The sequence below is a fragment of the Thunnus maccoyii genome, chromosome 12, assembly GCF_910596095.1.
Source record: "Thunnus maccoyii chromosome 12, fThuMac1.1, whole genome shotgun sequence".
Classification (NCBI taxonomy): domain Eukaryota; kingdom Metazoa; phylum Chordata; class Actinopteri; order Scombriformes; family Scombridae; genus Thunnus; species Thunnus maccoyii.
Genome location: NC_056544.1, coordinates 22726505 through 22751885, shown reverse-complemented (window position 1 = coordinate 22751885; position 25381 = coordinate 22726505). Strand labels below are relative to the sequence as shown.

General features: G+C 39.0%; 1 protein-coding gene across 16 annotated transcripts in view; it reads right to left on the bottom strand.

Moving 5' to 3' along the window:
• LOC121908234 (receptor-type tyrosine-protein phosphatase mu-like) overlaps positions 1-25381 on the bottom strand; it is a 170466-nt gene that overhangs the window by 44908 nt on the left and 100177 nt on the right. For 13 of the 16 annotated variants that reach the window (XR_006099196.1, XR_006099195.1, XR_006099194.1 and 10 more), the window contains exons 12-19: positions 20748-21021; positions 17365-17401; positions 16190-16264; positions 14512-14647; positions 13081-13110; positions 4363-4580; positions 1545-1625; positions 844-870 (exon numbers count right to left, since the gene is read on the bottom strand). Coding sequence is in view for 9 of the 16 variants with exons in the window: in XM_042428095.1 (XP_042284029.1) it covers positions 844-870; positions 1545-1625; positions 4363-4580; positions 13081-13110; positions 14512-14647; positions 16190-16264; positions 17365-17401; positions 20748-21021 (878 nt within the window). In the remaining 7 variants the exon portion in view is untranslated. The remainder of the gene's footprint in view (positions 1-843; positions 871-1544; positions 1626-4362; positions 4581-13080; positions 13111-14511; positions 14648-16189; positions 16265-17364; positions 17402-20747; positions 21022-25381) is intronic. The other 3 variants (XM_042428098.1, XM_042428097.1, XM_042428103.1) reach the window with 3 other exon arrangements.

Below are 25381 nucleotides of genomic sequence, written 5' to 3'. Positions count from 1 at the left end.
AATTAACAGAAGAACAAAATGCTTTTTTATAATTCTATTTTATCACTGAACAGGATGAATAAACACTGGTAAAACCAAAACAAAAACAAGTAGGTCACTAGCAGTTAGCCAAAGGCAGGGGGAGCGACATTAAAAAGAATAATAGAAAAGGTTGTTGTTTTGGAGGGAGGGAGGGGAGTTAAATGAGTAGTGAGGAGAGAGGGGAGGGAGGGGAGGGCAGCACAGCTAATGCTAGACTTTAGATGTTCAGACCGAACGCTTCCCGTATTTTGAAAATTTTTGGTGTGGGGGACTAAGAGAGAACGTATTTCTGTCTCCCTCTCACACTGTTTGCCTGTATTCGATCTCTGTTTGTGTCTCAGTGCAGCTGCTATGGCTTCAGCACGCTGTAGCCTTGGCGCTGGGGCGAACTGCCCCCCCGTTGCCCCCCTAGACACTCCCCCACATCCAGTCCACATGTCTGTCCATGCATATGAGAGGTCAAACACGTATGTGACATCACACGCACGACACGCAATGCGGATGGGATGGAGTGAAGCCAGCCTCAGCCCAGGAGAGCCCCTCGTTTGACCAGGAGGGAGAGGAAGAGGGGAAGGAAGGAGGAGAAGGGGGGGAGGTGGGTGGGAGGGGGGTAGGACGAGGGAGGAGAAAGCAGCAGGCAGGTATGAAGGTGAGGAAGCCATCTTTAGTAAAAGAGCCAACCAAACCAAAAATGGGAAGAAACAAAAAAATCTGTGCTTTTCTGTCCTCACAGTTAAGTCTTCAAACAACGATGTCATTTTTCTTAAACGTTGAAGTAAGAATAAATAATCAACAGCCATGGGAAAAGAAAATGTGTCTCACCTAAGATGGCAGTTGGCACAAAGGGATCTGCTCATACCCCATAACAAGTGCAGAAGTTGAAGGAGGAAAGAGAGTTGCAGTAAATAAAAGAAGCCAACATAAATCCACAAAAAAATAATAACAAAACTTATGGACAGTACTTTGGTTTCTTGCCAAGTAGCATAACAAGAAACTTATCTTATTTTCAGGAAAAGGCAAATTATACACCAAGTTTAGTTGATTATAAATATAGCTGCCCATTACTCTATCTAATCAATGAGCTGTGATCTGATTACATAAGACATACAATTATGGATATAATTTGGAGAAACTGCAGTCATAATTGAACAGTTAATTTCCATCTTGGTGAGCTGAAATAAACTACTTTCTGTTAGAACCAAGGATGTAGCAGGGCGTAAACCCATTTAAAGTCAATTTATCTACCTTCTCATTAGTGGAATCTAATTTTTAAAGCAGATACAAACTATTAGGTAAATTTATACCACACATTTGTACATTAGTCTGTAATTTACATAAAAAGAGGTATCACCAAGAACATAAAACAAATTAATACTTGTTTGAAAATATTGTCTCTTATTAATTTAATCTGACACTTTTGCACATTCAAGATGACTGACTTTCACAACCTGCGATTTAGCTCAACATCACTGGCTAAAGTAAGCACTTCTCTGTTGACATACAGGATTACAGTGTATGTTTACCTGGGTAGTATGAGTTGGTGGGGATGGAAGTGCTGAGAGTGTTGGCTTTAGGCAGTGTGAAGGAAGAAGGCGAGGATCCCGCTACAGATGGAAAAAAGAACACAATACAAGGCATCAATAGTTCAGTTTAGTATTGCTTAGTGATGGAAGAATTGTTCAGAAGTTAAGTAAAAACAGCAAGACCACCATGTAAAAAAAAAACATCATTACAAGTCCTGCTTTCAAAATTACACTTTAACGATCACTTTACCCAAATTACAATCACAATTTTCTCACTTGCTCTATGCTAAATGTTATTTTTCAATGGACAAACAAAATTCTATTCACCACCATGCTGGAGTGGAAGCAGAAATAGGGGACAATGAGAGACATTGAGCAAATTAAACAAAAACTGCACTAAATCTACATGACTAAATACCACAAGAGGTAGGTAAGTAAATGTGTTTCTTTGTCATTTGGGTGAACTGAACCTTTAAAATAAAATTACAAAAGTATTTTAGTAAAATTTGAGAGAAGTACAATTATGTAACTTTTGTTGAACAGTGGCCACTGTGGTCACAAGTGTTGATGACAGAACGATGGAAAATAATTTGCTTTAAAGATATCATCATTAGACAACCTGACAGAGAGGAATGGGACCACAAGCAAAAACACAATAAGCAAAGAGATTTAGTTAAGTCAGTTTTACAACAAAACTCTATTCTAGTTAGCTAACATTAGCTATCATTAGCCACTATAAGCTACTGGTCATACAACACCAAGAGAGGCTGTTTCTGCAAAAACCCCTGAGTCCTATATATTGAATTGAGCTGGGATGCATTTTATTGCTCATGGTATAACTCTAATTTAACTTTTCATTTGAAAAAGAAAGTTTGTGTTATTTATTTCTTCAAAAGTTACACAGTCTTACTTTAAAGTATAAAAAGTACTCATTAGGCAGAAGGATGGTCTCTGACAGGGTTTATTATTATTACTGACTGATTTTAACTACTATTTAAAGTCTTAATTTGTAAAGTAGCTCATTACCATGGCTGTCAAATGAATGCAGTGGATTAGAAAGGTCAGGATTTCACTCTGAAATGCAGTGGAGTGTAAGTACAAAGTAGAAAAAAATGGAAGTGCTCAAGTAAGGTGAAAGTGCCTAAGTAAACTAAATACTTGAGTAAATGTACTTAGTTTATTTTTAACTGTTACTATTCCTGTACCAGAGCAGAGCATTGCTCATACGGACAATGAGGTCAATGTCCATTTTGCCCCATGGCAACCTGGTCTGTCACCTGGTACCACAACGCAATAAGGACCTCTCGTGCACCATCTGAGCCAACTGCCATGCTAACAGGGTTTAGGTTATGAGTGTAGTTTGTTCAGGACGATAATCTGCCAGCCATGATGTTTTGAGCCAAAATGACACTATTGACTGTCATGTAAGGTCATGGAGCATGTGAGAGAGCTTAGGGTACAGTGTTGAAGGCATTACACTGATAGGCAGAGTAAGAAGTAATGCATTTAAATCATTTGCACTGGCAGACAGAGTGCCAGATTTGAACATCCACACTAACAGACAGTTAATCAAGGTCAGAGCATCTTTGGGGCTCATCCCCTGCAGGGGTGTGGAGACAGAAGCTGCTGTGGAGTTTTAATCTGATGGTTTTGACTGGGATTATACCAGGTCAAACCCTGGGTGCAGACTTAGCTGAGCTGTCCATCAACAAAGTATTAAGTTTAACCTGGGACAGAGAAAATTAATAGGTTATCGCACCACAGCGCATCTTATGTGTTGTGTGTTTCCTCCATGAATTGAAAACAGAACAGAGCTGAGTTTAGGACCTCATGACAGACGTCTCAGCAGGCTAATGTTTACTGAGGTAATCCCAAACCTGACTTAGGTCAGGTTAGGGATTTCAAGAGGCCTCGATTATTGATCAAAATACAAGACTCCCTTCAGGCTATTAACAAGTGTTTACACAACTATTGACACAGCTATTGTGCAGGTATCAGCAACAGAATCCTGGCAGTAGATTATCAATATTCCTGATTTAAGTTACATTTTTGTTAATTTAACAATAATCAATCAGAGAAAATGAAGACATTTAAAAAGGGAATGTGTAAAAAGGGAAGAACAATCCTTTGAGGGCTTGTGAAGAAGGATACATCTCCCGTTAAAGAACACGAAAATATTAAACAATCTTTCACAAAATCATATCAAAGTCTCTTCTGTCAAATGAAAGTAAATTCCCTTTGAACTGTCTTGAAGAAGCCGGTTCCCTGTTGACAGCCACTAGCACTGGTAACAACGGGTAGTTTTTCAAAAGCTGCAAAATTACTGTCAAAATCATTTGCATGGACTGAATAAAGTCTTGGTTTGAACAAGGCAAAAATAAAGAGACATTAAGACAGTTTTTCATTAAAAATTAATTTTCAGTGCTAATTTATGGAACTGCCTGCAATAAATGAACAAAAACCCCAACTTCTTTATGCTGATAAGAAAAAGTCATGGTCTCACGCTGACTTTTGACACCTGAAATTTTGAGATTTTTATTAGGGGGAGTCAAAACAAATACGACTCCAGTCCTAACTCAGAAGCAATGACAGATATTTTCACATTGCGTTTGTTTCCTGAACAAAAATCCAAATGAACTACAGCACAGTTCACTTGGAAGAGGACCAGTCTCATGTTTTCAGGAAGTCCCGGTGTGAATATTTCCTGTGCAGCCAAGTTTGATTTCCTTCTCACCTGACCAAACCAAATAAATTGCTTCCACCAAGCCTGGCGTGTGTGACTGTAAAAGGCAGGTAGGCTGATGCAAGGCCATCTTACCTCTGCCGTTGAGAGTGAGGGTGCACTCACTGCGGCCGTTGAGTGTGAGTGCACACTCGCTGCGGGTGTTCAGCGTGTGGTTGTGTGTGTCCATGAAGGAGAGCGCCTCGTCACAGTTGGTACCTTGCTCCGTGTAGCTCTTGTCCATGGAGTTGACCATCACTGTCATCTCCTGGCGGGTGCTGTTCAGTGTCTCTTTACGCTTCTTGGCCAATTTCCTTCATAGGGGGATGAATAAAAACAACCGTCAGATAAAAACAACAACCACTTGAATGATCTGAAATGATGCTGGTAGCGATAACTCATAGGTGCAATGAGATGGCTGAGCTAATGTGCCCTGGGTTGTGGTCACATTAGGCTTTATTAGGCTAGAAATGCTTTGTCGAGCAATGAAATATAAATCCTTGAGAGTGTGGAAAGGTGTGACACCCTAACCCAAATACATCAGTGGCCCTGACGATTTAAAATTAGCAATAGTATTTGGGGGCGGAAGAATTTAAGTTGTGAACAGTGAACTGAAACAGTCAACCTGCTTTTATTGACCTATTTTGAGTTGATGCGCTGGAGCCAACAAGCAATCTGTTCCAGATCGAACACCATTAAAATATTGTGTACGGAGTAAACACGTGGAGACACACACACGTGCACAAATCCGCATGTAGGCACACACATATACCACCGAGGGAGTGATTCCTCTTATGTAAAAGCAGCTGCAGAGCTCACATCTCATCTATCCTGGCTTCACTTCACATGTGATTGATAGTGAATCACTGGATAAGATTCAAGATTTTACTAATGACCTATAAAGCTCTCTGCAATCGAGCCCCTGGATGTATTTATGCAAACTCTTAACCCTTTATACTTTAGTTTAGACTTCTTGTGACCAGGGCTTGTTGTCTGTTACTCGAGTAAAACACAGAACTAAGGGTCATGAGCTTTTACTGTTGTTGTCTTTGGGCTCTGAAACAGCCTTCCTTCAGACATTAGGTTGGCAAGCTATGTTTTAAACAGTGTCTAAAAGCATTTTTGTACAGAGAAACCTTTCATTGATGCTGTGTGTGTTGTCAGATAGTGTGTTATATGTGGGTATTTTTTTTTAACTTGTAAGGCACTTCATGACGTTTGCCCTAGAAATGTACAATATTAATACTTAAGCTATTAATTACTTTACTTAGAATTCACCCTTCAATCAGTGGAGCTATGCAGTCCTAAGTGGTGCTGTTCCACCACTTCTAACTTAACTCATTTTATTCCATTTTTTTTTCTTTTATTTACTTTTTTCACTTTTTGCTTTTTATTTTTTGACACGTGATGCCGATTTTCAATATTTCTATTGTAATGCTGAAACAGAGCCACATTTTTTGGTTTGGTCTCCATTTCTATGCCAGCATTTGATTTGTTTTAATTTGTTTCCATCTGATTTTACCCTTTTGCTTAAAAAGGTCACGATGTGATGATCACTGAACTTGCAAACTAAGGAGGTCACCTCTCCATTCCAAATGAAGAAACTGACATTAAATGAGACCTCTTAAAGATTTGAAAACTTAAGAAACTAGAAAACTCTTATTTTTTTTTAGTGAAAACCAGTTTTCCTCTCCACTGATATTGCTGAAGTGTCCTAAGAAAGGCTCTGAATCCTTGAGGGGCTGAAGCTGACCCTGGCCTCTGACCTTTTAGAGGAATAAGTCATTTACATAAAAGAATGTCCCTATGGTGATTAATAAAACATCACATTATCACTCTGAGGAGTTAACACTCCTATATTTCCACAAAAGTTGCACTACAGAAAAATGGCAAACAGCTTGAGAGGGAACATACTGTATGGATATGGAATGTGCTATATCTGTTGACTGCCGCTGTTCTGTAGCTGGAGGGGAGCGATCGGTCTAAAAATTAACTATGGCAGCCCTCACACTGATCCTCGCACTTTGTTACTCTCTGTGTGACCCCTCTGCCTATTTGAATTGCAGTCTCTCTCACGGACAACTGCTGTCTAATGATGCACTCCTGCTGCTTTGTTTTCGCAAATCTCCTCTGTTTATTCAATTTTGTCGCTGTCTCGTGCCATATGGCAACAGGCCCCCGCTGCCTTCAAACAGTCATTTGCTCTGAAGGCCGCGACGTGAGGCTAATAGTGGATCCGTTCTTCAGAAAGCAAAGTGACAAAGTAGTGACATTTTCATCTGCTGGACCCACTTTTTGTCTTTAATCTGCAATTAGAGCTGGGAACAAAATGGCAATCTTGTCTCTTTTTTTTGCGTAATAGCTTCATATTGTATTGGGTAGGAGTGAGAGGCGGAGCTGTATGTACCCCAGGCAATATTAAGACTGAGTCGGCACTGTGTGCACTCAAGGAGTAGACTTTTTACAACCACTATAATCCAGGTTTTAATACTGTGCAACTGTTCTTATTTCTGTGCCTGCTAAGACTTGGATTTCCGCCTTTCTGGCCTGTGTAACAGTTGAAGCACAAGCACTGGAGATAAACGAGGCTGCACAGACACCAGTGCCGAAATGAGGAAAGCACCAGCAATACTGGGATGTTTGTTAGGCACTGTGGGTGTTAGATGAAGATTAATTGGCATGCTATTCTCTCCTCATTTGTAAGAAGCGAAAATTTAATGATAGATGACTATATTACAGGGTCTGATGTGCCAAGAGAGATAGTACAAGGAAGTATACAGTAGAATGTTTGTGTGTGTTCATGAATGTGACCATTTATCACATCCCCTGATAGTTAGCGCAATGCTGCACATGGTGAGATCCCAACAAAAAATGTACAGAACTGATTGTTTGCAGGCATGACCGACAACAAAATCGCAGATTCCTCTGAACAGCTCTGAATGTGCATATGAAGGGGATGAGACAGACAGATGGCAGAGGTGTTTGTAGAAGACTGAGCAAACACTCCAGGTAACTATATTAGGCAACTCTCATTAGAGAGATTGTCTGCAGTTCAGTACATGACAGGCCTGGCATATCTGGGATCTAAGTGAGCAGAGCTCATAACTCCATGAGTTCAGCTACAACAAAAAGGAAGCTGCACGGATTGTATGTCTGCGTGTTTGCCAGAATGTCTGTTATGTGGGAGGTGATGCTGCTGCAACTTCTAAAACAAGAGCTTCAAAAACTCTAGCTCAGCATGGTGGGCCTCATTTCACCACCGGAGCAGCCTAAACCTTGTGACACTGGGACAAAGAAGGCTTCATTAGACGGTCCACACGCATGGGTGTGTATGTGTGTGTGTCTGTTGGATGACTGACACCCAGCTGGGAGGGGCCACAGAATCATGTTTGATTAACCCAGTGGGGGCATTTCAGTAGTTGTTTGCACCATCTTTCATTGAAAAACTTCTATTCATCTCTAAAACATTCTTCCATAAGGTTGTCTGTTCATCCATCCAGCAGAAATACAGATAAAAAATATTTCTGAATGCAGACTCTATTCAGCGATGTACAATACTGTTTATCTGCTAACTTGAGTGTTTCATCAATTATGTAAAAGTGTCTTTTAAACGAACAAAATGAAGAGCGTCCTTATTAGTTCAGTTCAGAAATCAAACATAAATTTTACCGTATATTATACATCTGCACTTTTTAAACTGTGAGTTATAAAATATATAGGGTATCACACTATAGTGAGTTTAATTTATTTGGGATTTTAAGTAACAGTGATTACATTCTCAACAGAATCTGTTAAAGTACCATAAGTTGTGTATTATGCATCTAAAAGTGTTATTTTGACAGTGTTAGAAGAACTTGCATTAATATATTTTTGTTCTCTGATCACTTTGTTCCAACATTATGGTTTAAAGGGTAAAAAGTATATGAATTTTATTTACTGATCACTAAATATCTATAATCCTGGTTGAAGTTAAAAATTAACATGTATTATAACATTATATTTGTAACACCACATACCTATCAAATATAAATAATATTCTCATTAAAGTATTTATTTCCATCAAACATACCAATGTGTTATAAGTAGTCATATGTGTGTGCAAATGTGTGTTGTGCCAAAAGATGTGTGTTGAAAATGACAAATCATTTGAAAATATGTCCATTTAAACTTCAAAATTACATGCATGACATCCCTTCGCCCTGCTTGAGCTGCTCTTCTTCTTTCCAATTGCTCATCAACATGCAGAGCTCGTAGGCTCGCAAGGCTTGTACCAATTAATGTGATTCTTGCTGCATGTTCGCCTTGTAAGGTTTAATGAAGGTGTTTGCCCTGAGCACATTGTGTTATACATGGTACGTTTAGTAGGCCTCCCATTCTGACACTGAGTGCAATGGAGGTGATTATGAAAAGTAAGATTTACAAAGAATTGGGAGGATGATTTATAGTCTGTTTGCGTATGTGTGTGAACATGTGTGTTTTCTCTTTTCAAATAAAAATTGAGCTACTTGGATATCAAAAGTTAATTAGAAATGATAACAGCGACTGATTCTATTTAGACTTTTCTCTGCTTCTCTTCCCGATACCACATTGCAAGGATTAATGGCAAATTATGACAAGAATACAAGTTTGTTTACCACTGGGGCTGCTCCATAAAAAGGGGGTGGCCACATACCTTAAGGGATTTATGATATAAGTGACCATCTGCCAGATGGAAATGGAACATGTCACTCCTGAATAGTGTTGAATAAAATTTTTTTTTATGAGCTGATACAATACTTGTATCTTTGTCAGCTACACATTCCACTGTATTCACCAGTTAGTCACTAACTTTGTGTGTCTGCTGATTGGTGGTGCACAGTGGATATTAGAACAGTTAAGTTGCAAGCGGAAAACTGAAACAATGAACTGAAAGATGCTAAAGTGCTTGGTAGAGCTGAGGAGTAATGCAGAGTTGGATGATAATTCTCCATGTGACTATCAGTCACCCGTTTCACAGTAGAGTAATTTAATACATTGCTAAAGTAGACTGTCTTGAGGATAACCTACATCAGACACAAATTGTTTGCACAAATGGTGCAGTTTTTATGTAGCTGTTGCTGGAAAGGAACCTTCAGCATCCAAACTGTTGGTGGTCTTACTGTTAGCTGATGGCCTTCGCTAAAACATTGTTTTGATACTGTAAAATAGGAAACATGTCAGTGTATAGATTTACTTCACTTGAACCCTTAAGTGCATTAAGTAAAATCACCATGTCTCTATATCTTGTAGTGTAACTGATATAATCCGAATATTTTAATTTTGTGTCTTGCTAGCTAAATTTCAAGCCTACTCTTACTACTCAAGCCTACTCAGCCAGCTGTAGTGTGGAAATTTTTGATGTTTCAGGTTTATGTTGAGAAGTTAATGTAATGTTATGTTACATGAGAGAATACACAAAGTACAGAAAGTACTTTGGTTAAGTCTTGGTTAAGTCAGATCACATACCTGAGGTTTGGGGAGCACTAGATGAGCCTGACAAATCAGTCAGAAAAGTGCTACACTAAGTGTGTTTCTACTTAGCATGCCTGCTGCTTGATGGATGAATCAAACCCTCATGGGAATAAAGACCCAATTGCAACCCTTGCCCTATACCAATTGATCTCTCCCTTGTCCCCAGCAGCAGCAGGCACAGCAGCCGGAACGGCCACCTGATTAAAGAATGGTTATATATTTGATCACACATGTAACTGCATCCCTAATGAGCACTCTGACTGATGTTGTGCTGCGTGCTAGCCCCCGCAACCACCTCTGGCAATATACCTAAAGTGCATATTTTGGCGACTGCAGGATGTTCTCATGCCTTTAAAAGACTTTGATGAATGCATGAGAGCATTAATGGGGTTCATCAATCATACAGGTGTTGTAATATCATGGCTGGCAACAAGGCTGTCATCAGCCTGCAGACAAGAGCTGCAGATGAACACCTTAAAGAACGCTTCAGAGGAGAGCCTCTATCTGTAGTCTATAATTGATTTGACAATTTAAACTTTGACTATATACAATATTGCTTTTAAAACTGAGCTCGTACATCCTGAAAATAGTAACTGAAGGGGGGACAAGCACTTAACACTTTCCTACAGAGCATCCCTATAGTTAGATGCAACATTTTCAGATTCCACTGTAAGACGTCAAGCTGCAAATCAGGGTCCTTTCCAATTAGCTAACATGCTGTTTTGCTTGCTTGCTTACAGAGAAGCTCCTCCCATGTATGACACAGGAGAAAGATATATGTATAGAGAAGATGGGAGGATGGGGAGTCATATTATTGAATGGGACATCCTTGCTCACTCCAGAATAACTTTGAACATTAATTACTCATGATGCACAGCAGTATCATCTGTTAATGGGCTTTTAGAGAATTGCTTTATTGTTTTGTTGTCTGAGAAGTTGGTTTTACTTGGTGACACAGAACACCTGTTGAACCTATTGATGTATTTAGCTGTAAATTGCTATTACTATATTCTTCATTTTATTTATTTACAACATGACAGAGATGAAAATAAGATCATTTTCTTCAAGTTGCCCTCGGAATTAAACCATAAACATACTGTACATCCATATATCTATAATACATCTGCACTACATAACTAGGTGAATAAAAATGGACCAAATCATTATTGAATTTGTTGCTAAAATTGAATTTTCTAGTCACAATCTCTAAACTGTTAAATTTCATTTTTTCATATGTTCATTCAACCCCCATTTGCTCTGGTTTTATATATTCTTGCATTCTCTAAGTGTATTTTATTGTCTATTAGTATTTTCTGTTATAATGGCACAAGTTCCCCATGGGATTCATTAATCCTTCATCGTATCTAACTGTATATTATGTTGTTATCTCATCAGCTTTAGAGAGGAGTCGCAACATTTATCAACCCTCTCCTTTCCTTCTTTTTAATCCTAACAACAACCCCCCTCCCCTCCTCCCATTCATCTTGACACATGAGACCATAGAGAAACGTGGACGTGGAGCCGTTTGATGTCACATATATCCATTACGTTTCTAAAGGGACCTCCTGAGGCCTGTGGTTTGGATCTGCAGCTCAAATCCATCCTGTCAATTGTTTCGAAATGGAATATACAACCTGAAACCTTGTCAATCAAAGCAATCATGCTAAATCTTCATTAAGATTATGTCCCTTTCATTAAAGAATAGAACAAAAAATATAAAATTGGCCATTAAATCCCAAACTTCTAAGGGGAAAAAAATTATTAGGTTAGGTTAGATTAGGTTCTTTCCTACTGTCTACATAGGAGCAACCTTCCAGCAGCATTCACAAGCATCTTAATGCATTTCAGCATTGATTTACAGCATGCACACGGTTCAAGCATGACTACCATTCTTCTCTTTCAGCATATTAGCATTAAACCAAGAAAGCAACACGCGCATGTAACACTTAACTGATATTTTGATTGTTTCACTGACAGGCTCATCTCCTCCTGCTTAGCTCGGCCAATGTGTATGCACAGCTTTGATGACACCACTCCACTAAGTCATTGGGGCTTTCCATTCAAGACAGCTGTGATCTAATATGAGTGACACGCAGAGTATTCAGAGTAGTATTATCTCCAGGTGTATTCTGAGACGTTCTTTGATGTGAGGCAGCCACCATTCTATCCTCTGATCACAGTCATCTCAAGACAGATTAGTCGGCATCCATCACAAAGACTTTACAGAGGGAGCCTATGAGCTACAGCAGGGAAGGCAGAGCTGCAGAATAAGCTTCTTTACCATTCAGAGGTGTGATTTGGAATCATCTGTTATATCAAGAGTGAATAAAGCAGCGACTATTGTCTTACGATGTTGGAGACATCTAAATAGAACGGAGGTTATGCTGTGAACACATCAGCTTGTTCAGTAGAGATGCAAATGTCTTGTTAGCTAAAGACACAACTCCACCATCACCATAGAAATAATCGGATGGGCGTGCAATAACCTAAAAAAATTTAAAAAAAAAAAAAAACATGCTTGAAAAAAAGGGAAGAAAAAGCATGAAAGCTGAAATGGTTTAATGGCAGAGTGAGAAAATGGAGAGAGAAAGACTAGAAATCATCACATGCATATGGAGCCAAATTAGTAAGGTCAACATGTTAGCTCATGCTCAATTTTCAGAATATTTAATACCAATAACAATATAAATATGATTAATCTTGTATAGATTACAGCAAATAAATATGAAGTTATTGGTTGCATTTTGGCATTTGCAGAGTATGTATGCATAAGTGTACAAAAATGTGAAATATCTGGCTCATTGAGGTTCTGGGCACAACTAAAGCATAGATGCACTGTGATAGGCACTTCAAAAAAATCTAACTTTGACAAGTCAACAGAGATGGAATCATTGGAGGCGAATGAAAAATTCACACTCAGTAAAAATGCAGTAGCTGCTGCATTGATTTTTTTTCTTTCACAAGATGACTTTGGCAGCTGTACAATCATTAAGGCAGTTTAGTTAATCATTTGATAAACAAACTCCTTAAAAGTGTAGTAGAAATTATGTCTGCACTAACAACTCAGTGGCAGGTTTTCTTTCGTGGGGGTGTAGCTGTGTCTGTCTGCTTTCGTCAGAAGTCGTGCCAATGTGACATACAGTATGATGTGCTCATCATGTGGAGATGCATTGGAGTGGCGTCCTCCGTTCCTCCAGCAGAGATTACAGTTGGGCCTCTGTAATAGCTCTGGGCAGGAGGAGGATGACATGGCTCTTTGCATGCATGGGAAACAGTGTGTGGGTGAGAAGCATGGCACTAACATTACACAAAGTGGTTACTTACAGGTAGTAAGTGTAGGAGTGATAGGTTCTTCTGCCGAGTGGGGTGGTGGTAGGATTTAAGCAGTGGAGGAGGGGAGGGGATGGAATGAAAAGGAAAGAAAAAGTAAAAATATATTAATGTTTGAAAAAAGAGAAGAAATGAACAAAATCAGATATGGTGGCATACGTGGAGGTAAACTAGTGATCGTGAGGGCAAAGGTGATCGCTTGGAGTCATGTCATGCTTTGCAAAAGGGGGGCCTCACTAGAGTACAGTAGAAACTCTCCAATTAAATTGATATTGAGCTGGTTTACAGCATGTGATGGCAATTCAGAGGCAACCATTCTGGCACTAAAACCCCCCTTTTATGAACACACAATTTATACACCTATAAAAATTACCATATCTGACCTCCAATGTCGAAACTTAATGAGTGGTTTGAATGTCCAAACACAACTCCGATTCCCTGTTGGTAACAGTAAATTACACAAAATTCAACCAATGAAGTCATCTCCATCTCTGGTTTGATTAAGGCTAATTGAAAACAATTCCATTACTGTGTGCTGATTTTCACACCCACCCACTGCTAACTGTGCTACACAGACAGTGCCTGCTGCGGAAAATGAAAAATCTTATATTACTGTCAAAAATATACATGGAGCATAGTGATTGTATTATAACACAACTATGCCTTGCAACTCATCTTCATTTGCTCAGTCTACTGCACTGACCTTTACTCTTTAATTCACGACAAGCAATATAACATTAAAGGAGATAGTACAGTAAAGTACAGCTAATACATACTGAGTTTTACTGGGAAATGTTGTTTTTTTTGTTCTTGTACTTCACAATCAAGATATTGAAGGAAGCCAACTTGTGTCCACCAAAGAAATCCTCAATAAAGGCACAGAAAATGACATTGTGTTATTTCAAGCCGTGTTGTGGACAAAAGGGGGTTGATATCTCCTGAGTTTTAGCTCTCCTGATTACTGGGGATATGTACAAAGGACCGCTCTCCAGTATGGTGTCCAGGGCTAATGTAAACTTTGCCTTTAGCTACGCAGCCACCCTCTTTCCTTTTGAGCCTTTCATCATATTTTCTTTCTTATCTCCTTTCCCGCCTCTCTCCATACCACAGGCCTCAAAAACATTTTTCCTATTCCCATTCCAATGTCACTGAAGCGTTGCGCATTTGTTTGAGGGTGCCGTGGAAACGGATTAATTTTTCATGGCACACTGTATCTCATGGCTGTAAACAGCCTTAATGGGGCGTAACAACATAATCAAATTAATTATTTACTACAACGCTGACAATACTTCCGTTTGAGAGAGAAATACACAAAATGATAAAACAGAAACTACTTATCTGCGAGCAGTCGGCAAGTAACTTCAACCCCTTCCACAAATCTGAAGTATTATTTCAACAAGTAAAAAAAACAAAAACAATGCTTACCTTTTTTTCATCAGGAGTACCACTCCTAAGAAGATGATGACAAACAGGAGGATGCCAGCGATGACCCCGGCGATTTTCACCGTATGATCCGTTTGTTTCTCCGGCTCCACAGCATCAGGTTTGTGAGTGGCAGCTCCTGAATAACATCACAATGCATAAAGATCAAACAAAAAGTGTAAATAATAAGGTTGACTGAATCAGATGTAAGAACCATTTTCTATTGTTCAACCAAACAACATCTATACTTCCAGTATTTCCTCTCATTGATTTGACTGTGTGGAGGACTGAGGTTGATTAATCAATATGCTGATATTTTATGGCATTTTGTGGACCATAAATATCAATACACATGTATCAGCTCAAAGCAATGTTTATTCTGAAAGTAAGTGACTCATTGTTTTGAAGACTCCACCTTTAGCTCCATCCTTAGTGGACATCAGTGCTGCGTGGATCAAGCTATACCGGGAGAGATAAGTATACACCGTCTTTACCCTTGGTTAATCATGTTTGGGGCAAACGGTTTCTGGGCTGCAGAAAAATGTAGAATGTGGGGCGGGAAAGATAATACCCCAGAAGATAAAAAAGCCTGAAATAACCAAAACATTAAATATCAGCTCGGGAAGAGATAGCCAACAACAAGAGACACAAATAGAGAGGGAGACGGGAAAAAAAGCAGCTTGTTTTAACAGCATCTGCTCCCTGGGAAGTGATAAGAAGCACTCTGAGGAAGGCAACGTTGCTGGAATCACAACTGTCCACCTGAACAACACCATTATTCCCTGTCACCAGGGGTAAATTTAGAATGATAAATTGTTATGTCAGACAAATCTGTTAGAGCGGGCTTCCTTCTCTTCTCGGCGTTGCCATTTTCTTTCCCTATCAAAAAAGGTAAATATCCATCCCGGGTTGGTTGTTGTGACATATAGTTCTTGCTCTGGTGTGCCGTTATCAACAGCCGGGCCTTTATTTAGATATAAGTTTTTTGTAAGGCAGAGCGGTGGAGGATTTCAAGACTGGCGACATATTAACAATCACGTCTGGACTGATGGAGCTGATTTTGTCCAAATATACTGTTACAGGCTAATCTTAACAGAAATGCTGTCAGTGACAAATCCCTATTTGAGCTGTGAGGGCTGTATGTTCACTGCCACAAGTCAATATTCTTCAATTCCAGTCTGAGAGAATTTGAGATTCTCGCAGCAACTACACAACAAGTAGAAACTGAGCTGAATTTTAATTGATGCTATACTCTTGAAAATTCTCCAGATCTGCACGGCGAGCACTTCAGTTTACAGTTGTCACAACTGCAGCAACCAACACCACCTAAAACTTAATCTCCCAGAAATAATGAGAAATATTCATGAAAGGGGATTAACTCCTGTCAGAAATCTCCAACATTGACACATCAAATGACAATCACACCTCAAACAGGTCTTTCATGTCCAGGAATGCTGAGAAGATGAAGGTAGGAGACAATGTCTGCAAGTCTTTGATTTAATCACACTGATCCTATGCAAATAGCAAGACAATCAAAACCACAGACATGCAATATTCCACTTGTTTGTTTTCCTGTTGAGGTAATTGTCAGTATGTCCACCACATTAAACACATAGTGGGTAAAACTAAATTGTGGCGATAATAACTGGTCAGAGAAAGTGCAGAAAGCTACGTGTCTGACCTGTTAGTTGGTTGTCACCAGCCGCTGGGGCGATGCGGATGTAGGGGGTTGTGAGCTGAGTCACGAGTATGGCGGCTGAGTATAGTCAGTGGATCCAGGTTGGCATGCAGTAGAAAGAGACAGAAAGACAGGCCACACTGAAGCTGAAAACAGCCATACCAACAGTTCCCATAATCATGCAACATTGAGACAGAGAAAGACACCCATTACAGTATTAGAGAGCACTTCAAATTTGTTTAGCCCAGTTAGCTGGAGCAACAATTACACACAAGTTCATATCTCTATAACCTTAATGTAGTGCATTATAATGTATCCCTATAGGTTATAAATTACTCATATGATTCTTCTAGTATGTGGTATTTGACTTCAGCCTATTGAGCCATGTAGATATAGATATCTCCACAAGAAATCCATAGTGGAACTGCCTGCGAATCCACAATATATGAGATTGTCGGGGCATGTGACAGGACCTCCCACGGCCCAGAACGGAGTGTGACTAGGGCTCCCTCTGGCCTTATCAATTCTGCTCCTGGATCAATGGCGCTTAGACTCCATCACCCTTAATGTGTGGAGCAGGACGTACAGGCAGCATAGCTAAGTACCCGCAGCCCTCAGTAGGCACAGAGGCTGTCATGGAAAAACACATGTTCTTAATCAATCTATTGACCGAATTCATGTGAAAACCAAATCACACATATTTGTCTTTTAAAAACAAAACCTGCTCTAGAGCAGGTAATCCATTAATTGCAATGTGGAGCAAGACACTAAACTCCCAAGTTGCTCCTGATGGGCAGGCCAGCGCCTTGCATGGCAGCTCAACCACCATCAGAGAGTGAGTGTGTGTGTAAATGGGTGAATGACAGGCACGTTGTAAAGCATTTTGTCTGTTAAGGTAGAAAAGCGCCATATAAATGCAGTCCATTTAAGACAGCTACATAAAGGTAACACATTAAAGCTAATAAACTATTTCCATTGAGTTATTTAGTGAAGAGTGACGCTGACATGTGATATGTACCTATATCAAATTCAGTGTATCTTGTTTAAAAACTTGTTAATTTTGTTAGTTTTCAGAAATCATATGCAAGTGATGTTAGGAATAACATGTGGCACACACATAAATACACACACACACACACACACACACACACAATCTGACTTAAGTGATCTAGTCCTACCTTTGGTGGCTACTCGAACACAGTCGATTTTGGTCTCCTGTACAAACAGATAAATAACAAGAGGAAGGGGTAGAGAAAGGAAGAAAAGGAAGAGAATCAGAGATTATTATGACACACATGCACAGACATAAGACACACACTTACGACGGCAGCAACACCTATCTAAGAACCCATGGCTACAACAAAACAGCTCGGCCAGTTCCACGCTGTCCCCTATCATCTGTTGAGCTCAATGACTGTGACACAAAACGCAGTTAGGGGAGAGGGCCCACAGCACAGATTAGCGGTGCTGAGCTGCTGATTTGTCAGCCAACAGCGATCTGTCGGCGGCCTGAGGCTCAAGGTGGTCAGTCACTGTGGAGAAACCAGAGCCCTGTGACAGACGAAACCAACCCAGCATGCAGGGCTCCAAAATGACACGTCAGGGAGCCTTTCTGAATATGTAATAGAGTTTCAGGTCTGACAACAGCCTTCAACAACATAAAAACACTGTTTTTGCTGTTGGGAGAGAAATTTGTTGTCAACAGTGGTCTGGTGAAAAGGAAAAAGGACACAGACTGGAACAGGGAGGCAATGAGTAATACAACACAAAAGACATGAGTGCTGTGTCCCTGTGTTTGACCCAGCCAAGCTGTCCAATGTGCAATGAGCACACATGGGAGAGGCAGCAGTTAGAGGCCACGAGAGGCATAATGAAGAGAAGAGAGAAGGAGAAAAACATTAACATTCATGTGATCCTAGGTGCATGTGCATTCACATTACAGCTTTCAAACTGTCAGACGAGCCTTTTGTTAAAGGCACCATCACGAGAAGTCATATTAGATTTTTCTTTGAATAGAAGGCTGAAAAAATCTAGGTATGGATGGCACTCACCTTCTCTAAGTGTTAATTTTGTTTAAAAGGACCAAACAATTCGGGCCAACAACATTAGATATTAATTAAAGCTTCCATTGACAGTGATGGCTTAATAAAAGAGAGTACATTTGGCCACTGTAAATCAAAACACTGAATATAAAAATAATTTCAGAACTGCCTCCATCACATAGACAGAGCTTTATGTTGTCTCAACAAGGGACTCTATAGTGTGTTCTTTCATTTTGTTTGTTCAAGGAAAAGTACTATCAGCCAATTCATACCTCTCATCAATTCACCCTGGAAAGTTTCAGATTGCCAATGCTTTACTCTCAAGAGCAAACTCGCTAATTGGATTCAGCTCTGCCTCACGTGTTATTTCTATTGCCTCCTTAAAGACGTGCTGCAGTTTCTCAAGGAGGCTGTTTATGGTGATTCTCATTCAGGACCACAATCGGTGAGGCTCTTGAAATTGCCATTGAGCTGTCTGCTGCAGCTCCGTGGAGGGAGGGCCCTGCCAAGTGCCACTTGATGACAGAGGCTGTGACCTGTACGATCGGTAACCCTGTTGTTGTTGCCTGCCTCCCACACTTAACTGCTGCTGGGACGACTGCCTCTTTTAAATGCTGTTGATCAAAGACTTGTCTGGCATTTGGCATAAAGCTCCATTGGAATAGGCAGGAGAACAGGGCCACGGTAATGGAGGGAAGGAGCATGTCACGGTATGGAGCGCTGCATTCCAAGCCTGACCCTGTTGTAGCCTATTGAGAGTGCAGACAGTGCTGCTGTTACACTCCACCAGAGTACTGCCTCATCTATCGGAGACCACATGCAATTGTGCAGTTATGTGCATGTGTCTGTTTGTGTGCGTAGTTACTATGCAGTGTCTAGAAGGTCTACGCTCTGCCACCTCAGTCTCCGTCAGTCTTTCATTGTCATTAAACACTACATAACATTTAGCATTTTTAGAGGTGTGCTTTGACTATATGATATGGTATGGTTACTATGGTTTCTTAAAAAAAACAAACAAACAAACAAAAAACAAAATTAGAGACATAAAACTACTTACATTTTCCCAAATGTTTCCAACAATTTTCAAACCCAGAGAAATCTGTATTTTTAATCAAGGTAATGGTCTGTTTCATTTGCTTGCCCGTCAATGGTGTCATAACCCCTCTAACAAAGAGTATACGTGTACAAGACGCACGTGTCAGCGTTGTGGTTGTCCGCCACACAGGCGTCTACCAAAGAGTATATGCATACAAGATAATATGTTGGCGTTGTGGTTGCTCGCCAGAAACATAAATTGACTTTTATTCAATTTTAAGCCACATTTTTCCAATAAAGTTTTTTTAACTATATTTTTTAACAGGATGAAGGATTTTAGTCATCGGATATCTGGATCTTAAGTTGTCAGAGAAACAAGCTGAGCAAATGTTAGCAGCTGCTTGGCGAACAGCCCCTCCTTACGTCCTATGGTTGCCTCTGTGGATAACTTGGCTCCCAGTAAAAACCTCCTGAACACTGAACTGGGAGAAGCTGATTGTGTAACAATGAAGACAACAACTCCAATGATCCTGCGCTACCTCACAATGCCATCAAACTCTGTCTTTTATCATTGTTTTGAATGAGAAACTCCTAGCAGCAGAAATGACATATTGTGCATTTAAGTGAGATATTTTCTGATCTTCATGCTTGTAGTTAATTAAATCAAATACACAAATTAGCGTCTGTACAGACTATACAAATGTAATTATCTAGTTGCTGAGTTGAGACACTGTACTTTATGTACTTATTAGCATAGCACTGTAAGATATGCTGTCAAACAATAAAATGTCAACCTTGCACACAGCACATGATATGTAATTCAGAGGACGTCAAACTTACCTGTGTTATCGTTTGCCTGTCTTTATGTAAGTTATAATACTGAATATAAAATAACTTCATCACAAGTCGTGTCTTCAACATGTTACTTAAGTGAAAAGTACAGAATGATTATCAGTAAAATGCACTTTAAATAACAAAAGTTTATGTGGTCATTAGGAAGAATGAACCATTTCAGAGTGTTTTATTGTGACAAATTATATCAGTATATTATCATTACTGATGCATTGACGTGTAAGTAGCATTTCAACATTGTAACTGGTTGAAATAAAACATATTTCCTATAACTATGTTATAGACTGTTGGGTGGTTTAATCTATAACAATATATTATATTTCATAAACTGATCATATGATTTGTATATAGAATCTTAATCTGAAAAGTAACTAGTGACTGTTAAATATACTGCATGTAGTCAAGTAAAAAGTACAATATTCCCCTCTGAAATGTTTTTGAGTAGATGTTTAAAGGAAATAATGCCAATACTTGCTAGTGAGTACCTCAAAATTTTACTTCCCACCAATGGTTATGAATGAAAACAGACTGGCCAGAGTTATGAAAAAATTCTCATTTGGAGTCATGTCATAGCTTTAGTGTAACTTTAACTGAAGTTGCATGAATAAAATAAAAACCTCCAAAACACCCACCCCGTTGGCTGTGCTGACAGCCTGGTAATAGATGCTGTAGCTCTTCTGGGGCAGCAGAGGGGCATTCCAGTAGCCATTATAGGTCTTGTTGTCCCCGACAGTGAAGGGTTGGGGTGAGTGGATACCAGCGGCGGGGAACTGAGCAGTGAAGTAGTATTGGGAGTTTAGGAGCGTGGCGTTCTGGAAGTGAATGGGAACTGGGTAGCAGCGCAGGATTTCTGCTGTGCCTCGTGCTCTGCGTGGACGTTCCTCCTCCACCACCACCTGGTAGGCACTGCGAACACAGGACACAAACAGTATTAACAGACTCAAACGGGCCAACAAGGCACTTGTAAGAATACTGCTGGCAATTCTTTATTTTGCCTGTTAGCATTTTAATGTGTGAAAATTGCCTCTTTATGAATGGCACAGAAATGCATGTTTCAACGCTCTAAATCTCAGAGTACATCAAGTCCCAAGAAATTATTCTTTATTTAGACATGAGATGGAAGAGATTTGTGGAAAGGATAACACATTTTCCACCCAGCCTTTTCAGGTTTGTTCATCAGAAGTTGAAAATGTAGTACTAGAGTCTACAGTGTTATATTTTGTATCTACTGTATGCTTGCAATATGTATTTCTTCATATTACAAAGTAACTGCATAGAATGTATATCTGCTAATCTATGGATGTAAATACATGTTATTATTATTATTATTGTTGTTATTATTTTTCCTTTCCACTCAACCTCTTTGCATCTACAGTCAATTGAAACTGAGATGAACTTTTACTGAAAAGCACATTTTGATACTTTTCTGTGATTTCTTTTGGTGTATAAGTTAGCAAACAAACTGCAGGCTAAGTGAACAGGAATGACTCAAAAATACAGTTCAAGAGAAATGAGCAGTGACACAGGACAGAGCTTGACGTTATTTGCTTTTTCATTATTCACGAAATGAAAAGGTTAACGGTACTTTCCATTTCCTCTCTATCCGAGCCTAGTGTTTAGCTAGATCAAACTGCAGCCCTCTGTGCCTCTGACAGAGATGACATTGTCTCCGAGCCGGCCACTTAGCTTGAGGGGCAGACAGACTGTCTCATAGACATTCATGTTAGTATGCATCTCGCATCCACCTGTTAAATCTATTGAGTCGCTGAGTGACAAAGAGTCTGTTTACAGCTGCCATGGAGAATAACCAGCCATGATTGGGGACGAGTGTTCCATTTCCAAAAGAGTCATGCAAACAACAAGTTATTATTACAGAAAAGGGAGCAAAGTTACACTGTTCAATCAATGAATACATGAATGAATGAATACTGCCTGACATGCTCTCTGATTCTCCAGTTTTGGAAAACTGACTTCTGATTTCAGCACTGGTTTTCACGTTCATTAATTAAACAATTAATCAATAATTTGCACATTGTTGAACTGAATTTCTAAAGGAGGGTACCTTGTGAGTTTTTGACCACTGTTTTGACCCCATTTTATTTGTAATGCACATATGCAAGGAGGCACATGCAAGCGTGGCCGATATGATACTGCACATATTCCTGCCACTGTTCTGCTGCCGTGGCAATGTGCCTGAAAAGACTAAACTGCACTATTTACAATGTTCCAAAAAACGTCTCTGCAAACGTTGAATGAGCAAGCTTGAACAGGTTTGTTAGACCTCAATTATGCACAGAATGCATTTTGATAAGAAACACTGAATGTATGAACGAAAATAGCTTTTGTTTGTTTACAAGAAAACTCTCCAGGGAACCTTCAAATGTCATTTGTGGTCCATCCTTCACCTTTACAAATAATAATGTATTTGTGTAATATTCATCAATAATGTTTCCATACTTTTCCCTTGTAAAAAGAAGAAAATAAAAAATGCTTTCTCAAAATTGTTTACCAGTCTAAAAGATTGTTTTCTAAGCATTCATTTCAATCATTATGAAGTATTCATATAATCATATAATTGTACCATGCCATACAAAAGTAACAACAGGTGAAGCATTGCAAGAATCTAGAGCTTGGATGACCCTCAACATTTTCCATTTGCCTGCATTTTTAAAATAACAAGTACAAATAAATGCATTGGCAAACAAATCTGTACTGAAGTGGCTGTACTCTTAAAGTAGATCTTGAGGAGATTAAAGATGGTGACGCAGACTGGCAGCAAGGCTGCAAGAGTTTGCACTGCCAAGTCAAATTCGAGACTAAACTCAATAAAAATGTTTTTTGTTACAAAAAAAACCCCAAACTCAGTGCCAAACTAAGGCAGTCTATTGGAGATATGGCATACAAAGGCAGTACCTACATCTTTACTCTCTTACTGCTTTTGTTGCTTTGTTGCTGGGCCAGCTGATGTGATGGTACTGTGTAAACTGACTGTGTTACCTTCACTCAATCGAGTCATCAAACCTCATATTCAGTAATCCTGAGTAATCAAAAAGCCAATATACCAACTCTTGCCCAGGCGCAATCTACAATGAAATCTTCCCGTCCATACTACAGGCTAACCAGCTACCTGATGATTTTGATTCTACTGGCAGGTGACGTTCAATCTAATTTGGGGCCAGATTGCAATGGTGAATGAAAGCTGCCGTTGTCAGATACACATGAGATTGTAAATGCTACTGAATTACACGAAGGAAGTGAAATCGGTTTGTAATCTCTAACGCAACCCTGCAAAAATGTTATCTTTAACCTGAGTGATAGTACACACAAAGAACATTTCAATAATAAATATAATAATAAATTTTAATTCTTTCAACCAGTAAAGTAGGCTAAAGTCTTGTGGGACAAACAAATAAAACCAAAAGAACTGCTTGGTGGACGTTTGAATATCAGAAGCATTGTGTCAAAGGCTGAGTTGCTGATTGATTTGAACTTCGGACGTTCTTTCCTTTCAGAATCTCGGTTAACTACTCTAAGTCTTCATCAAGGACTGCTTTTGTTATACCTGGGTATCATGTTTTTAGGAAATATAGAAAATTAGGCAGAAGAGGAGGGGTTCTCTTGTATGTTTGAGATCATTTTTAATGTGTATAAGTACATCAGCATTGCTGTCTCTATTGTATTGTGCCCTTGTATGTCTTTTACTGTTGTTGGCATATACCAACCTCCTAATTGTAATGACATTTTTTATGACAAACTGAAATCCTTACTAAAGGAAATTGGTACCAAGACTGAATTAATTGTATTAGGTGATTTTAATATAAACTGGTCTGATAAAGCAAACAGGAAAAAAATTCAAAAGTATGTCAGATCAGTATAATTTCACTCAAAAAATTCAAGGCCCAACCAGGGTTATTCAATCATCACAAATGCAAATAGACAAACCTGAAGGCATCACAAAATCACCACAAAACAGGTATGTCACATCATAAACTGACCTTAATCGTAAGACTAAACAACGATTTATATACAGACAAGAGGGTAAAAGTTTTTTTTTTAATGTCAAAAACTTAGTCAGTCCATTTGAGGTTAAGTTAAAGCAGTTGGACTGGAATGATGTTCTGCAGTCTGATGACATAGAAAAGGCATTCAGTATTATGATGGCCAGAGTCAGTGAGACTAAAAATGAATTTTTCAAAAAGGTCTCAGACTTGCGTAAAGACCATAATCTACCATGGTTAAATGAGCATCTTTGGAGATTAATGAAGCAGAGAGACTTAGCATTGAAGGCAGGCACAACTGACACAGATCACAGCTGATTATTTTATTAAACTAATCAATGAGTCTAAGGGACGTAGTAAATTAGTTTGGGAAAATAATAATAAAATTACAAAGACAGAGGGTAAATCAGTTCAAAATTGGGTAATAAAGGAACAATCAAAAGTGACAGAAGATAAAGAACAAATAGCTACAATCTATAATTCGTTCTTTGTGGATTCAGTACAGTGTTTGGCCAAGAATTTAGTTTTAAGATTAAGAGTTCTTGAACCTGCAAATAATGAATTCCCTGTTTTTGCAATAGAAAATGTCTCAGACTCTAAGTCTAAGTCTTAGGATGTCTATGATATTGATGCAATATAATATAAATCGATACTATGTAAGCCTTTATCTCATCTGATAAATCTATCAATAATAAACTCCTATTTTCCTTCTTCCTAGAAGGCTGCAGTAGTGACCCTCTTTAAATCAGGTGAAAGAACTGTCCCATTAAATTGTAAACCCATTAGTATCCTCCCAATAGCTTCTAAAATTGCAGAAAAGGTAGTTCATGATCTCTCATTTAAATGAAGGTGAATTTACTCCACATCCAATGCAATTTGATTTCTGAAAGCATCATTCAACAGAAACGGCAAATTGCTTTTTGTTGAACAAATCAAAAGATATCTTGATAAAGTTGGTGTTGTTGGAGCCGTGTTTTTAGATTTTAAGAAGGCATTTGACATAGTTAATCATAATACTTTCAAAACTCTCCAGATTTAAGTTATCTGTCAATGTCCTGACCTGGATAGAATCCTACTTAAATAAGAAGAAACAATGTACAAGAGTGGGTGATAAGTGTTCCTCCTTTGCTAGTTGTATAGAAGGGTTCCATCAAGAGTATTTTAGGACAAATTGTATTTAGTAGATATTAATGATCTTCCTCAAGTATGTCCAGATATTAATATCCAAATGTATGCTGATGATACTGTGATTTTTACCTATGTATGAT